We start from the raw sequence: 15,554 nt of genomic DNA, 5'->3' as shown, positions 1-15,554 counted from the left end.
GTGGTGTAGTAGGTATTCACCAAAAAGTAGTGAGGCAGCGGAAAGGAGATAAGAATTGTGTCGGTCTATAGCTATAAAACTAGATATAGAAGAACGTTGCTGCGGTCTCTTATTTAGCGAGACAGACCAAAATTTGTCCACTGTGGCTCGTTTCTCCGCACCGCTTTAAATGCCCGATAGTAGCAACCAACAAGCCCTATCTATTAAAATGGACCGGAGCTTTTCAATTATTACCTTTCATACAAGAGGGCTCTTTACTACAACACGTTTTGTAAAACTTACTATAAGGCATCCTAAAGACAAAAAATAAACTATCAATGCACAAAACCCACCTCCTTCTTCGGCACAAACACGATCTCGGTGCTATTGGGCAACTTCTCCCCCTTGATTTTCAAGGTTCTCATGTGACACACGGCGCGGGCGGCCGAGGCCTCTGGGAGGCGTCCCACGAGACGCCCGTCCAGAAAGACTGAGTAAGAGTAGCCCGGGATGGACTGGCGGATTGATACCATGCCCGCTGGAAAGTGTAAGTAACTACTGTAATTTTCATGTTTATATAAAACAGATTTCACCATTACAACTTACTCAGGCAAGAAAAAATTTGTGGTAAAAAATATTAACTTACCATATTCCTGTAGCACCTCGGGTATTTTAGCCACAATATTCGGGTCCGCATGCTGTGTGACCTGCGGGAAAAAACATTAGTATTTATTCTCTATTCTACTAAAGTATTACTTTTATGATATAAGTACTTACATTTAGGCATTTAGATATTTATGATATTCGTCACTCCGAATGTGAATTAACATGTGTCTGCGCCTGACTCAGATGGCACAATTTATATAAGTCTTGACTCGTATATCTGTCTCTATCTCACCTGCGCGGTGTGAGTGAGATGGTTGAGCAGGCCGCAGGGCGCCCCGTCGGGAGTGTGAACGGGACAGACAAAGCCCCACGCGTCTGGCAGCAACTGACGCGCTTCTGTTGTTCGCATTTCCATGAAGAATGCTCCTCGGTGGATTGCTCTGGAATTAAATATATATGTATAAATATATTTTTTTCTGCACCTCCTGTAGGTTGGCTGGTAGAAAATGCTCTTAGTATTAAGCCTACCTTTTGTACATATTTTTTTTATATTTGTGCAATAAAGAATTAAATAATAATAATAATAAACGCGATTGTCCTGAGAGCCGTGGAATACCTCTCCATCCTTAGCACCTCATGCCATGTTGCCCCCTTGTTGCTACGTCACTGTCATGTGCTAGCGACTGTTTTAGGGGGCCCATTTACTGTGTGTGCGAGTCACCCCCTGCCATTTTATCCGTGTGTGAAACATATAGGTCAGGCAGGGGCCATAGTCCTTCCATAGTCCCAGTTACCCAGTCCATTTAGCAACCCCTTCCATAACCCTGTATTAGTTTTCTCCATATCCTACAATAGTCCTGCACTAACCAGCGGTTTTCCTTGGGTTTACTTCTATAGTTTACACAGGGAAAATCGTTGGTTGGTGTCACATTTCATATAGATCAATGTTGTCAAACGGGCCTCTACGTGTTGGCTTCGGCCCCATGCACGCCTTCCAAATGCCCGGGACCCCATGGTCCCGTGATGGTAATGACACAACATAATAATAATAATAATAATAATAATAAATATGTCGGGACATGCACACACGGCCATTCGACCAAGCTAGACAGAGATATGGGTGTCGGGTCAGCTGATGTACAAAAATAATTATATGAAATATGAAACATGAAATATGAAATATGTTTATTTTAAACCTCATTTTCTTATGTTGCCAAGGTTTAAGAGCGATCAAAATAAGAATAAGAATAAATTTATTCAGATAACTATAGGTAATACATATTTTAAAAATAGGTCAACTCTTAAATCTAAAGGTTGGATAGAATCTCATTATTTTTGGAAGCAGGTTCACTCTCGCCTAAGCTACGGTGCCTTCACATTTTATGAACACGTCATTGTATACAAAACACAGTAAAAAATGGGTGTGGCTGTGTCCCCTTGGAGTCCTTGGACACAAACGGATACGAAGTTAAATTTTTATATGAATAAGCAGTTATTGGTTTAATTACTAATATTAATTTAGGTACCTACTTGGCACCATAAACTTTGACTACATAATTATTTACTTTATAATATTAATGAATTAAGGCTTCGACCGTTGAAAAATTAAATTTAAGGCCTAGAGAGCCAAGCGCAGCGAGGCAATACAAACCTTACCGGCATTTTATAAACTCTAAAGAGCCGAGTGTAGCGAGGCAATACAAACCAAATCGGCACTTTCTAAACGCCAATGAGCCGAGAAACCCGCATTTCCTAAAATAAAAAGAGCTGAGCGAAGCGAGGCAATACAAGCCAAACCGGCATTTCCAAAACCTTAAGAGCCCGGCGAAGCGAGGCCAAATAATCAACCCCACATTTCTTAAATATAAAAAGCTAAGGGAAACGAGGCAATAAGTATTTGGTTTTACTTATTTATTTATTTATTTTTATTTTGGCTTCATACAGTCATAAGTTATGAAAATACAGGTTTAAAGACTTACATACTATTATGGACTCGGAGAGCCGACAATTTAAAATTAAGTTAATTTTAGTTTACAAATATCCAGAGAACTATCAACTAGTGGACTTATAAGAAAATTTAATTACTAAGTGAAATAATAACAATTTTGAAATAGCGTGGTTAAGATTGTAGGTAGGTTACTTATACAATATGATGTCTAGTTAGAATAGAATAGAATGGAATATACAAAAACATAAACAAGGAAAGTTATTAATACTTAACTATAGTTATATTAGTGATTGAGGTGTTTCAAAGTTTTACTTTTAAATACATCTATAGTGTCATTAAATGGGTCAATGTTGGAGGCTGATAATTCAGAGTTATATAAGTGTAGTGTGCGATACATATAGCTATTACGAGTATAATTTTTATTGTAATTAGGAAGTATAAATAACTTATTTCTATTACGGAGAGGACGCAAAGAACGCAAGAGGCCATGGGATCTCACAGTAAAAGGGATTCTACATAATAAGGATGGACAAATAATTTTACCGTTTAAGATTTGATGAAGCGGGTTTGATGGATTTGGTATCGCTTTGCTTGCCTCCTTAGGGTTTTTGAAAATGCGAGTTTTCATTTGTACTGCCTCTATTTGCTCAGCTATTTAAATTTCAGAAATGTGGGTAAGTTTGTAAGGCCTCGCTTTGCTCGGTTCTTTGCGATTTGGAAAGTGCCAGTTAAGTTTCTATTGATTCGCTTTGCTCGGTTCTCTAAACTTCAGGGTATCCAGGATTGAGATGTATGACCTCGCTTCGCTCGACTCTTTACACTTAAGGGAATCCCGGTTAGGTTTGCGCTAATTTGAAATGTGCCAGTTAAGTTTGTATTGCCTCGCTTCGCTCGGCTCTTTACACTTTAGGTAATCCCGGTTAGGTTTGCGCTGCCTCGCTTCGCTCGGCACACTAGGTTTTAATAAATAGGGGGTTAGTGTGAATGGCCTCGCTTCGCTCGGCTCTTTAGGGTTTAGAAAATGCCGATAAGGTTAGGCTTTAGGGAATGCTGGGTTGAGACATATGTCCTCGCTTCGCTCGGCTCTTTCAGGTTTAGGAAATGCCGTTTAAGTATGTATTGCCTCGCTTCGCTCGGCTCTCAAGTGTTTAGGAATGCGGGGTTAGTTTATATGGCCTCGCTTCGCTCGGCTCTTTGTGATTTTGAAAGTGCCAGTTAAGTTTGTATTGCCTCGCTTCGCTCGGTTCTCTATATAAGCTTCAGGGTATGCAGGATTGAGGTGTATGGCCTCGCTTCGCTCGGCTCTTTACACTTTAGGGAATCCCGGTTAGGTTTGCGCTGCCTCGCTTCGCTCGGCACACTAGGTTTTGAAAAATACGGGGATGGTGTGAAACCTCGCGCATTTTTCTATTTATTATAGAAAAGTGAAGGAAACTTAAACACATTTAGTTCACTCATTCATTCGTTGACTCACTTGAAGTGGCTCATGTAGCGCATCCTATTGATGTTCTCGGGCACGATGGTGAGTCCCTTGTACTGCGGCAACGTGAGGTTGTTGGAGGGCGCGGTGCCGGTGGACAGGAACGACTCCATGCGCGCCTCCAGAGTGCCGCACTTGCGCAAGAGTTGCTGGAATTCTTTCTGTGGGGGAATGGAATGGTTTACTGTATTTATCATCTGTTCCCGCGAGCCTTAAAAAGTTTTCCCGTGGGAATTCTCCCCACATATTAAATATAAAAAAAAAAACACACGTACTCACAAACTTTCGCCTTTGGTATGTAGGATTGATTGAGAACTAATTGGGAGGTCAGAGAGAAGATAGATACTTAGTGCAGCCTAATTAAACCCTCTTGAAAATAAATCATTCTTTACATGTTAGATGAAAGATGTTTTTGCATTGCATAACAGTTGCTGTATGGCACTGTGTACCATGGTAGATGTACATCTGAATACGATATTTTATTCAGATGTACAGAATTCATTCTAAAATACTTAAGCAAATTAGTAAAATAAAAATTATTTATCCTGTACTAAAAGGTAATGTGACATCAAAGTTTGTATAGAAAATTTAAAAAAATCAAGGCTGTAAGTTTCTCAGAATGACCCCCTCTCCCCGTTTCGCTTCATACTTACCAATTCTGAAACACCCTGTAGAATCAGATAAACAAATACAACTCACCATATTAAACACGAACTTCTTAGTCCCTGTAACGGACCTCTGCACATTAATACGCAGATTGTTCAGGAAGTCCTGAAGTCTTTCTTTCAGCACTTGTAAGTAAAGATGGCCGCCGACCAGGATCTCTTGCACCATTACCGCATCGGCTCCTTCCACCTGGTAAATATGACATATTTGATACGTGTGTTTAATTAACCTTCGAGCGAAAGGAAAAGGGAGTTTAACAAGGCCTAGTGGGAGTTTTGGTCACAGAGTAGTCAAAACTAAACGCGATTTTTTTATGGCAGCGGTATCATTCAATCATATAGACTAGAGGTGCAAATAAAATATATGCCGACACTAATAGATTATAAAGAGCACAGATTTGACTGTCCATTGGCCTATATAGGGTAAAAAAATAGAATAAAATAAAAAAATACTGTCCTAGAGATTTATTATCCCTTAGTGCTATAGGCTCCTTTTTGTTCCGGAAGATCCACGAGAACCGCGCACAAAAATGCTACTAATTAATAAATTACGACATCAACAACTAACCTTACACTTATCCGTAGCCAACGCATACAGCTTCTGCGCCATGAAAACCAGCGCGTTAAACTTATCCGTATAGTCCGGTATGTGTATAAGCAGACAGCGCTTCAGCAGCCAATCAGCGGCCTCCACGTCACTGGTCCAGGGGGGCAGCTCGTATAGTTTGTGTCGGAACATACGACCGAGGTAGAGGAGACAGTCTTCTGACGTGTGCAGGTTTTCTTCGTGCAACTCGCGTAGCATGTTTTGAACGCAGCTGTGAAATAGGTGAAGTTACATTAGGGTATATGTAAGAGTTAGGTAATGACTAGATACTAAGGATACCTACCTACTGCAAGCTGAAGTAGCAGTGGGCGAGTCATGCAATAGAACCATAAAATATTGGAGTAGACCAACTGGTGTAGGCAACTTCAGATCATTTATCATTTATTAAATTTACCCTTTATTGGGTGATTGCCTTTTAATCATTCATCGGTAGAGCCAGAGTAAGGTAAGTTAAAACTAATGAAACAGTAGATTGCTAGGTGTAATATTCCAAATTATTCAATGAATGAAAGACCTTCCTGATATCTACCAAAAAAATCCTTCCTCATTCATGAATTCATTCAAAAATGGTTCCGAATAATTTATGTACTTACTTAGTATAGTACAAATCATCCGTATGCCCCTGCAACAGTATATTATAAATCTCGTGGTCAGGGTAGTCGACCAGACACTTCATGATCAGCAGTAGAGGCGCGTAGTACATGATCTTTCGGTGCGAGAACATGATCTTGCAGCCGCCATTTTGGAGGAAGTGGAGCACATTGTTCTGTTGGCGGGAAAAGGGGTATATGATTATTATGATTATAAAATATAAACACCCAGTTTCTGTCTGTAGCGTTCAAAATTATGAAGATTGTTTTATTACTACATCCATATAAAAAATTCTCATGTTTATTGTTCACAAAAAAAAACATTTTGCATTACGTCATAAATACGCTGACTTTGATGGGTTCGCCTCCTGTTAGACATAGACCTTTCCCATGCATTACCACTCTATGCTATCGCCAGGCTAGCTGTCAACAGAGTGTCCTATCCTAACTAATATTATAAATGCGAAAGTAACTGTGTCTGTCTATCTGTCTGTCTGTTACTCTTTCATGCCAAAACGACTGAACAGATTTGAATGAAATTTGGTATACATACGGTCTAGACCCTGGGAAAGAACATAGGCTACTTTTTATCCCAGAATTCCCACGGGAAAACTTTTTAAGGCGAAGCGAAGCGCGCGGGAATAGCTAGTTAAAAATAATGAAAGAACCAATTTCGACAAACTCACAGTGCTAGTCTGGTCATCCTTCACACACCGCATCAGCACCCCGCAGTCGGTGAACAGGTTCCCTCGGGTCTTCCAGCCGGAGCGCCGGATCGCCACCGGATAGTTCCTCCGCGTGACCAGGAGCATGCGGGCGAGGCGCTCGTGGCCCTGGAGAGAAGATTGTGATATATATGGTGAGCGAAAATATGTATAAATACAGAATGTATTTTGTTGTTTACGATGGTAGTTTGTAAAATAGTTAACAGGTGTCAAAGTCAGTTTTGTAATTTTTGACAAACTAAACCAATCCACTGAAGTATAAACAGGAGTGAGGGGTCAATGTGTTTGTATTGAACATGCTCCAAAACTACTAGACTAAACTAATCGACTTTGACCATATTAAATTTATTATCAGTTTTTTTATCAGTGTTTATGAGTATTTTTTATCCTCAGATGCCAAAGTTGCACAGAAAGGCATTATTTTTTATCCCCAGATGCCAAAGTTGCACAGAAAGACAGTAGACTTATTTATCTGGAGACTGGAAACATCAGATGCATAATTGTATGTTACGTAGAGTGGATGTTAACATAAAATGAATGATGAACACTTGAGCATGTACTGCTGCCATTTGTGGTCATTTTTATTGCAATCTCCAGCCACCAGATGATGGTCATGCCATGAGCCACTCAGATATATTATGAAAGAAGGAGAGCAGATTGACTGAAGCTCTGTTCAATATTGAGGATTTATAAAGGGTGCTCCATCTATACAAACCTTTATGATAAAGTATCCACCCCACTCATCCCCATGTTCATTCACTTGTATGAGCTCCTCCGGTGACATGTCTGCCAAGTGACACATCTTTGACTGAAATTAAAATAGTTCTGTATTAGGTAAGTACCACAGAAACAGCATGTTAAAGTTTAAATCTTGTTAACATGGTATTTTTTAATAGAGGACTAGGGTAATCTGTTTACATGTGTCTAGGTAGTTGATAAGGCCAATATAAGGTAGGCATAACATTTTATTATGCAGAGAAATCAGTCACAATAAAACAAAGGCTGATTGTGCCCCAGACAGACCTCTGGTGAACCCAGCCTGCCCATTTTATATACTCCTGGATTATTACCTTAAATACTACCCAAAAATTACTTAATTCTTACCCTTATCATGATAGGCAGGTTACCCAAAGACTTGTCAGTAGTGATGGACTTGCCATCAACAGTCATTGTGATTCTGATCTTGAATTCTCCCTTGTATGTAGCACCTCGCTGTCTGCATTCTGTCGGTAGCACTCTTTGGTTCTTCACCCCCACCACATCGGTGGGAACACTGGGCTTGCAGAAGCCAGCCTCGTCAATGGTAGCCTTTACTCGCTCTCCGCTTGGTAACTCAAACTCAACAGGATATAAGTCTGCAACCGCTTTTTCTAAGCCTTCCTCCAACATATAGTTGAACGAGTCTACATGAGGCGCTCCCAGGCATTGTAGATACTGGAATAAATAAGTTGGTTTAGTTTTAAAGTAATATTTTGAGTATATGAAGAGTTATTCAATGTTAACTGAATAAAAACACAACTTACAGGGTTAGAAATCTTTGAGGGTTTCCGGTAGTCAGGATTGCTGGTGTATGACAGGGAAGGTCCCTGAAATACTTTCTTTTTACAGTCCACTTCAGATTTCGTCATTATTACTGAATTTACATTGATTTATTCACACAAATATTTGCTGGAAAATTGGAAATAGCAAATCAAAATAAAAACACGTGCGCGCCGCACAATATGTCAATTTGACATTGACAGATTCGTTTGTCAATTTGACACTTGAGCCTTGACTTTCACAGATTCCTTGAAGTTAATTTGACAGTTCAGTGAGCCACAGAAATGATAATAAGAGCGCAGCCACAGTGTTTATTCTTAGATTCAGGCCTAAAAAATATTAAGACCCGCTTGCCGCACCGCTTGTTCTACGTGTGTTGAGAACATTTTATTATACCATGGTTGATAAGATGAAAGCGCTGTAAAAATACTACCTACATAAAACCATAGAATTACAAGTACAGTAGTATAAAACTTTGCATGGTCAATCTTATCTACTACCTACAATAATGCCTGTTTCCCCGGGCGTGGGCGCCTGCAAGAAGCAGAACATAAGTTTTGCCGTTCACATGTTTACAGGAATTTTGTATAGGAAACTAGGGATGAACCCTATATTTATACTATATAAAAATTGGTGAAATAAAGAAATTTGAAATTTATTTTTACCCGACTACGGCGAAACGAAAAGGAGGGTTATTTATTACTGTATGTACTTAGGTAATTAGTTAAGCACTTATGCTGCACATCTTATATTAAGACTATTCAAGTGCGCAACCATTGCCTGGTAACTACCTATCTACGCAATATTTAAATAGGTATACACATAGTATAATTACTTATTTAAGTTAGTTATACCTACACGTAGGTATATGGGTTATTAGTTAGGTAGGTTAACTATCTAGAATCTAGACGCAAACGTACCTTGGTACCATACAACATGGTGTTGCAAAAGTGGTATAGGTACCCATAGGTACGTGATGACGTGACGTCATCGTCACCATCACCATCAAAGTTTCTATAGAGAAGATTTATTTTCTCGAATTTCCAAACGTCGTAAAGAAAAAGTTGTTCAGATTAACCCCCTGAGTCACCCCCTTTCGGTACTTACTTAATACCCATAATAATAATTTCCTACGTACCTACTTACCGGTACCGTATATGTATGTACTTACATAAGTCGTTTATAAAATGTTATGGGTCAACTCTCTCATAGAGTGCTATAAAATTCTGTCCAATGCCTGCCTAATCCAGCCAGTCACTGGCACTGCCACTACCCACAGCCAGATCCAGCAGCTCCATGATGATGAGATGATGCCAGAGGCAGCGCAAAATGGATTCCCCTGTTGTGGACGAATCTGACTCGCAATTTTCAGATTTTTTTAATTTTTACCTAATTTATAAGTAGTGTTTTTAGTTGTTACTACGTGACAATCGTTTACTAGGTATTTGTAGAAAAAACGATATTTTGACTAGGATAAGATAAGTTTTATGTTTAATCGATGATAAGATTATTACGGTTAACTACCTTTACGTCTTTTGCTATTTTAAATACCTACAGATTATTTTGGACAGACTGTAGTCTCGCGCCGCGGCTATCATCTATCTAATGGCAAATGGTACACACGGCAACTCCAAATGGTTGGCAGGGCACACAAACGTAGTGTATGTGTGCACACTAACGTGGTCTATGTGTGCAATAAAGCAGAAATCGGTAAATACACCAGTAACAAACCACACACACACACACACACAACAGCACAAACGAGTTTGCGCGTAGGCAAACGCCCTTACACCAGCTGTGACATAAAAATATCAACCGGTCGAGTAAGTCAAATAGTTATAAAATTGATTTGAAGCAAAATTTCACAGCCTGTAGCTATACTCTTCGTAGCTCATTGGTAGTATGTTAGACTTATGAAACATAGGTCGTGAGTTCGAGTCCACCGATGAGTAATTTTATTTTACTTTATTTAAATTTAGCGTTAATTTAAACGCTGTTGAGTATAAAATAAATTTATTTGAAATTGACAAATGACAACAAGCTGCAAAGCTGTCGACTATTTCTCTTCGCTAAAAATATATGATTCGTTCTTCATTTGAGAAGTAAAACCATTCTACCCTCATACAATATGAATAAACGAAATTAGTTTTTAGTTTTAGTGACAATTCACCTCTGCGTCTGCATAGTGATTCACTTTGTGATTTGTCAATTTATAATTAATTTATCTTCGCAGTCACTATGGAAAGTCATTTAACCATGTTCAAAAAGGCGGAGATAATTGTATTATATGAACAAAATATTACAATTAGTGAAATCGCAAGACGTTTAACGGTAAGTAACATAGAATTGTAAATATTTTATTTGACTGTTAGAATATTTGTATAAGCTAAGTATTTGTTTTTTTTGTTTGCAGAGGAGAACTGTTCAATTATGGTATGGAGGAGCGAAGGTGTTGCCACTCCTCCATTGAAAAGGGAGGATCCTCCGACCAAGCTGGGCGGTTTAGCTTGGTGGGCAACTGCCCGACGGTTACATGTCGGGATTCTGTATATATACTGAGTAGCTGTAATTCTTAGATACCGCGATGTAGGATTTGGTATTTTGCTTTCACTTTTCCATGCCATCTGTTGGTCGTCCTTGATATCTCTTTGCTGGATCTATATCTTGACTTCTATGCTTGCGCGTATTCATTATAGATGTCGCCACATCACTCCCCCCCGAGACCGTAGGTCGATATTCTTCAGTGCTTCTGATAGGGGAGACCGGGGACAAAAGTAACAGTTTGTAGTTTCTGTCTGATTTCTCGTTATTAATAACATTTACGATAAAATAAATATATTCACATAAAACTTTCGTCTATAGTCTACAAATATCCTTTATTACTTTACTTAATGCATCACGAATTTTAGCAATTTTAAAGCCTCAAAAAAAAAGGGAAATTGTTACTTTCGACCCCATGGTCAGGGCGAAAGTAACAAGGCATGGGTCGAAAGTAACAACCCCTAAATTCTGCCCAATGTTATAAATACGAATCAAAATAAAGAACAAAAAAATCAATCAAATTATTTAGTTAAGAAAACTTCTTAAAAAACTATCAAAACTAATAAAAACTTATAACTTATTGACAAAACAAAAAAAAACTTCTTAAGATAAACTGTAAATGAGATCCGTCACTTAAATTGAGTAACTGATAAGAAGTTGTTTTATTTGTGCTATAATATACAATATTATGGCACAAATATCTAATCAAAACAACAAAAAAATAAAACTTACAATGTGACATGGCAAACTTACCAAAGTAACGTGTTACTTTTGTCCTGCCGCGAGCTGTTACTTTTGTACCCATTCCCATTTTTTAAATATCAGGCGACATAACTTTAATACAGCACGTGTTATTCGAAAACAATTTATAACATGCTACAGACAATCTTTTAATGAAAAAATGAACAAATAGTCATATGGTTCTTGGCATCTTAATTCTACGTAAACACTAAATGAATAAACACCAAAAAACTTACTTTTGGTGTGTAAAATCACGAAATGCTCACTAACACAAACTTGCACCGCGGCTCGGGCGCGGAAAATTATAGCATGCGCGGGGGCAGTGTAAGCTGACAACCAGCGGTCGCCGGCGACGTTTCGGCTGTTGGGGAAGACTACAGAGTCTTTGTTACTTTCGACCCGCTGTTACTTTTGTCCCCGGTCTCCCCTACGTCTTCTTCACCAGGCCAGATTGCCGCTAGTCCGCCTTTCAGGACTATCTGCGGTCTTCATTCGCCGTAACCCCACTTCGTCTTCAACCGGGAGAGTTGACGCTCGATCGTACCGGCTTGAAGAGTAGTGCATGGTTAGGCGCGTGGCGATGTCCCCAATCCAGCTCCAACCGGGAGAGTTGACGCTCGATCGTACCGGCTTGAAGTGGACTGCAAGGATCGCTCTGCTACGACTGTTCCGGTGCGTTGCCCCAATGCTTCTTCGACCAGGAGAGGTGGACCCTGGACCGACGCTGCTACGGCTGGCCGAAGTGCACTGCAAAGTCGCTGCAGTCTGTCTGCTCGAGGGTGTGACCAGGCTTGCGCATTTCCGCTGCAAGCTGGTGGTCACGGTGCCCATGGAATCTGCCAGCTGGTTGACTCGGGTGGCTGCTGAAGGATGCTGTGGGGGTGATGGTACTGCTGGACTTCATCTTGTAGCTGCTGGAAGGTCTGCTGATCGTCTGTGAGGTCATCGGCATGGTGGAAGATGTTCTGCTGCTGCTGTTCTGCATGGTCATCATCAGGTCGTGTTCAGGTTGTAGGGGTCACCAATATGGAGGAGCGAAGGTGTTGCCACTCCTCCATTGAAAAGGGAGGATCCTCCGACCAAGCTGGGCGGTTTAGCTTGGTGGGCAACTGCCCGACGGTTACATGTCGGGATTCTGTATATATACTGAGTAGCTGTAATTCTTAGATACCGCGATGTAGGATTTGGTATTTTGCTTTCACTTTTCCATGCCATCTGTTGGTCGTCCTTGATATCTCTTTGCTGGATCTATATCTTGACTTCTATGCTTGCGCGTATTCATTATAGATGTCGCCACAATGGGTTCACCGATACGCAGATTCGGGACATGTAGACAGTAGTCGTCTATACGGATGCATCACCACGCCATCGAGAAATCGTAGCTGCACATAGCGCTGATCCGTTCTGCAGCACCCGTTCTACGGCCACAACACATAATCTATCCCTACAAACCGTACGGGTTCACTTGCGTGCTGCTGGGTTGCGGTGTCGGAGGCCGACGAAGAAAATTGCTCTAACCGATCAGCATCGTCGAAACAGAGTGCGTTTTGCGACTGACTATTTTAAACTTTGATTGGTGTAACAATGTGGTGATATTTAGTGATGAAAAGTCCTTTAAGTCAGACAAGGATGGATGGTAAGATATTATGGCGAAAAAGTGGTGAAAATTATAGTTATTGGGGTTAGCTCAGTAATTTTTCCATTTGTATAAGATTTTAGTTATTTGTTAAATTCTTATCATTATTTACAATTATGGGTAAGTCAATGTGTTAATGATGTTATTGTTACTGAGGTGAGAATAAGTTAAAATCTTATTTCTAGCTAATTAACATGTTGATTCATATAACTAATGACTTGCCTATTTACTTTAGTAAAACAGCCAGTCCTTCCTTGTCTGATGTTTATTATGATTTAAAACTGCAAATTGAAAATTTTCCTTATTAATATAAACTACAACTATGTTTTAAAACGAAAAACAACAAAAACGTAACATCCTTTAATGTTTATGTTACAGCAAGAATAAATTTGGTAATTTTAACACTTAATAACTTGTTTCATTTACTTTCTGGGTTGTTTTTATTCGTATATACTACAATACTATTATTAACCATCTCAAAAAAAAAATTAATATTATTAAAAAAACAAAAAAGGAATATTTTAAGTTCAGTGGGATTTGAACCACCATACCGATTCTTGTAAGTCTTGTATCATACCAACTGAGCCATTCAATATATTACAACGCCTTGCAAAATTTTGCTTCATATCATAAAAACAATGAATCATTGTCACTGGCACAACTACATGCTTACAATATCCGTGTGTGGGTTGCCCAGAACTAAATAATTACGTCGACGTCGCCGACACACACATACACTACCTGCGTTAGTGTGCCCTGCCAACCACTTAACGTTGCCGTGTGTACATAACCATATATTATGGCCCACCCAGATAGACAAGCCTCGGTAGTCTGGTAGTAAAATCTCTGCTTCAACATCCAAAGTACATACCTACATAAATAAATAAAATTAATTAATCGAATGGAATCCGGAAATAGTCACGTTCAGTACGACTTCTTATGAAACTGTTATTATTTACCTTTACCTACCTATGTCATTGATAGAGGTTACGTTACAAACGGTCATTGCTATTGAGAAACCTAATTTTATTTAATTCAATGATGCTCTATGAAGTAATTTTGTTATGATAAGTAGTGAATCAGTGATTCACCAATAATTTCCGAACGATGCGTCCGCAGTCAGTCGCTTCCCGCCAAACAGCGCGCGCGGGAGATTGCGTTTAATTTTGGAACGGACGATCGAACTTTGGTGCTCGGATTTTATTTTTGATATTTTTTTTGTGCTATTGTAGAACCATTATAGAACTAAAGTGATCATCAGTGTTTTAGTGATAGTTCGTGAAAAAACGTTTGTTTATTTCATGTGTCTTTTTTGTAAGTATGGTACCTAGTCAACTAACTTAATTCTTGCACTTATAGCTTACATAGGTTTCTATACCTATATATACAAAAGTACATTTTCAGCCGTTTGTTTTCAGTTGAATTTTTAGGAAATTTTATCAGATAATTTCTCATCGGCATGTCAACCTACCTAACCTACTCATTAGACCCATATTTAATTTGTTAATGTTGTTTATCCACGTCCTGTATCTTTTGACGACATATTCAATGATAAAATTCCACCCTCAAAAGTACTACAGTGAATGACCCCGCCCGTCTAGTAAATAAGCGCATGTGATATGCTGACAAACATAATTATTACACTTACTTACAATTTATTAAAATCGACAGCTTTTTATTAACCGTTGGCAAAGTCATTCGGGTGTACAGTGAGACGCAGGAAAATGTGCAGACTATTGTGCTACTTTTACTCCCCATGTGACGTATCAACTGCAAGTACTTACTTACTTTATACAGGGTGTTTCAAAACCGGTACAGTAAGCCGAAAGGCTTTTTTGACCTACGGGGCTGATTCGAAGTGTCCACTCGTTACAATGGGACTGGTTCACAAACTGAAAGTCACTCAGCGAGCTATGGAATGAGCTATTGCTTTTAGTCCCTCTGATCCGACAGAGAACTAAAGTCATCAACATAGCTCACCGAGTCAGTAAACTGAAATGGCAGTGGGCTGGTCACATCTTTCGAAGAACTGATAACCGGTGGAATAAACGTGTGTGAAGTGGAGAACGCGACTAGATGGGGTGGCGACTGACGACTTGAGATGGCATATGTTGTGGTTGGATTCGGAAAGCTATAGATTGCATCCAGTGGAGTGCTTTGGCCCAAAGCCTTTGGGAGAGACCTACGTCCAGCAGAAGACTGCCATAGGCTGATGAAGCCGAAACTGTGTCACTCAAGAGGTCAAGGTCATCCTGAATATTTTTTGTTCCGCGACTTTTGGAAAAGTTGTTCAGACTTACACCCTGAGCGCTGAGCTTTTTGCAAAATCCTGTATAAGTACATACGTCTACTTAAATGAATTACTTACTTATAATTCTTCTTCCTCTTCTTCAAGTGCCTCTCCACTATTGGAGGTTGGCAGTCAGCTCCGCATACTCTTTTCCTTCTCTTGCCAAGTGAAATAGGTTTTCTTATACTTATACTTATTAATAATGAT

General features: G+C 39.4%; 1 protein-coding gene across 1 annotated transcript in view; it reads right to left on the bottom strand.

Moving 5' to 3' along the window:
• The window catches only part of LOC105391684 (DNA-directed RNA polymerase I subunit RPA2), a 34,276-nt gene extending 26,005 nt beyond the window's left edge, over positions 1-8,271 (bottom strand). Inside the window, exons 1-11 of the mRNA XM_048630518.1 lie at positions 8,124-8,271; positions 7,705-8,034; positions 7,316-7,408; positions 6,562-6,708; positions 5,879-6,051; positions 5,247-5,496; positions 4,713-4,868; positions 4,008-4,174; positions 878-1,025; positions 626-686; positions 333-517 (exon numbers count right to left, since the gene is read on the bottom strand). Of these exons, the coding sequence (XP_048486475.1) occupies positions 333-517; positions 626-686; positions 878-1,025; positions 4,008-4,174; positions 4,713-4,868; positions 5,247-5,496; positions 5,879-6,051; positions 6,562-6,708; positions 7,316-7,408; positions 7,705-8,034; positions 8,124-8,228 (1,815 nt within the window). The 5' untranslated portion in view covers positions 8,229-8,271. The remainder of the gene's footprint in view (positions 1-332; positions 518-625; positions 687-877; positions 1,026-4,007; positions 4,175-4,712; positions 4,869-5,246; positions 5,497-5,878; positions 6,052-6,561; positions 6,709-7,315; positions 7,409-7,704; positions 8,035-8,123) is intronic.
• Between the last annotated feature and the right edge of the window lie 7,283 nt (positions 8,272-15,554).

This window comes from Plutella xylostella, chromosome 26, assembly GCF_932276165.1.
Source record: "Plutella xylostella chromosome 26, ilPluXylo3.1, whole genome shotgun sequence".
Classification (NCBI taxonomy): domain Eukaryota; kingdom Metazoa; phylum Arthropoda; class Insecta; order Lepidoptera; family Plutellidae; genus Plutella; species Plutella xylostella.
This window is presented reverse-complemented; position numbering and strand designations above follow the sequence as displayed.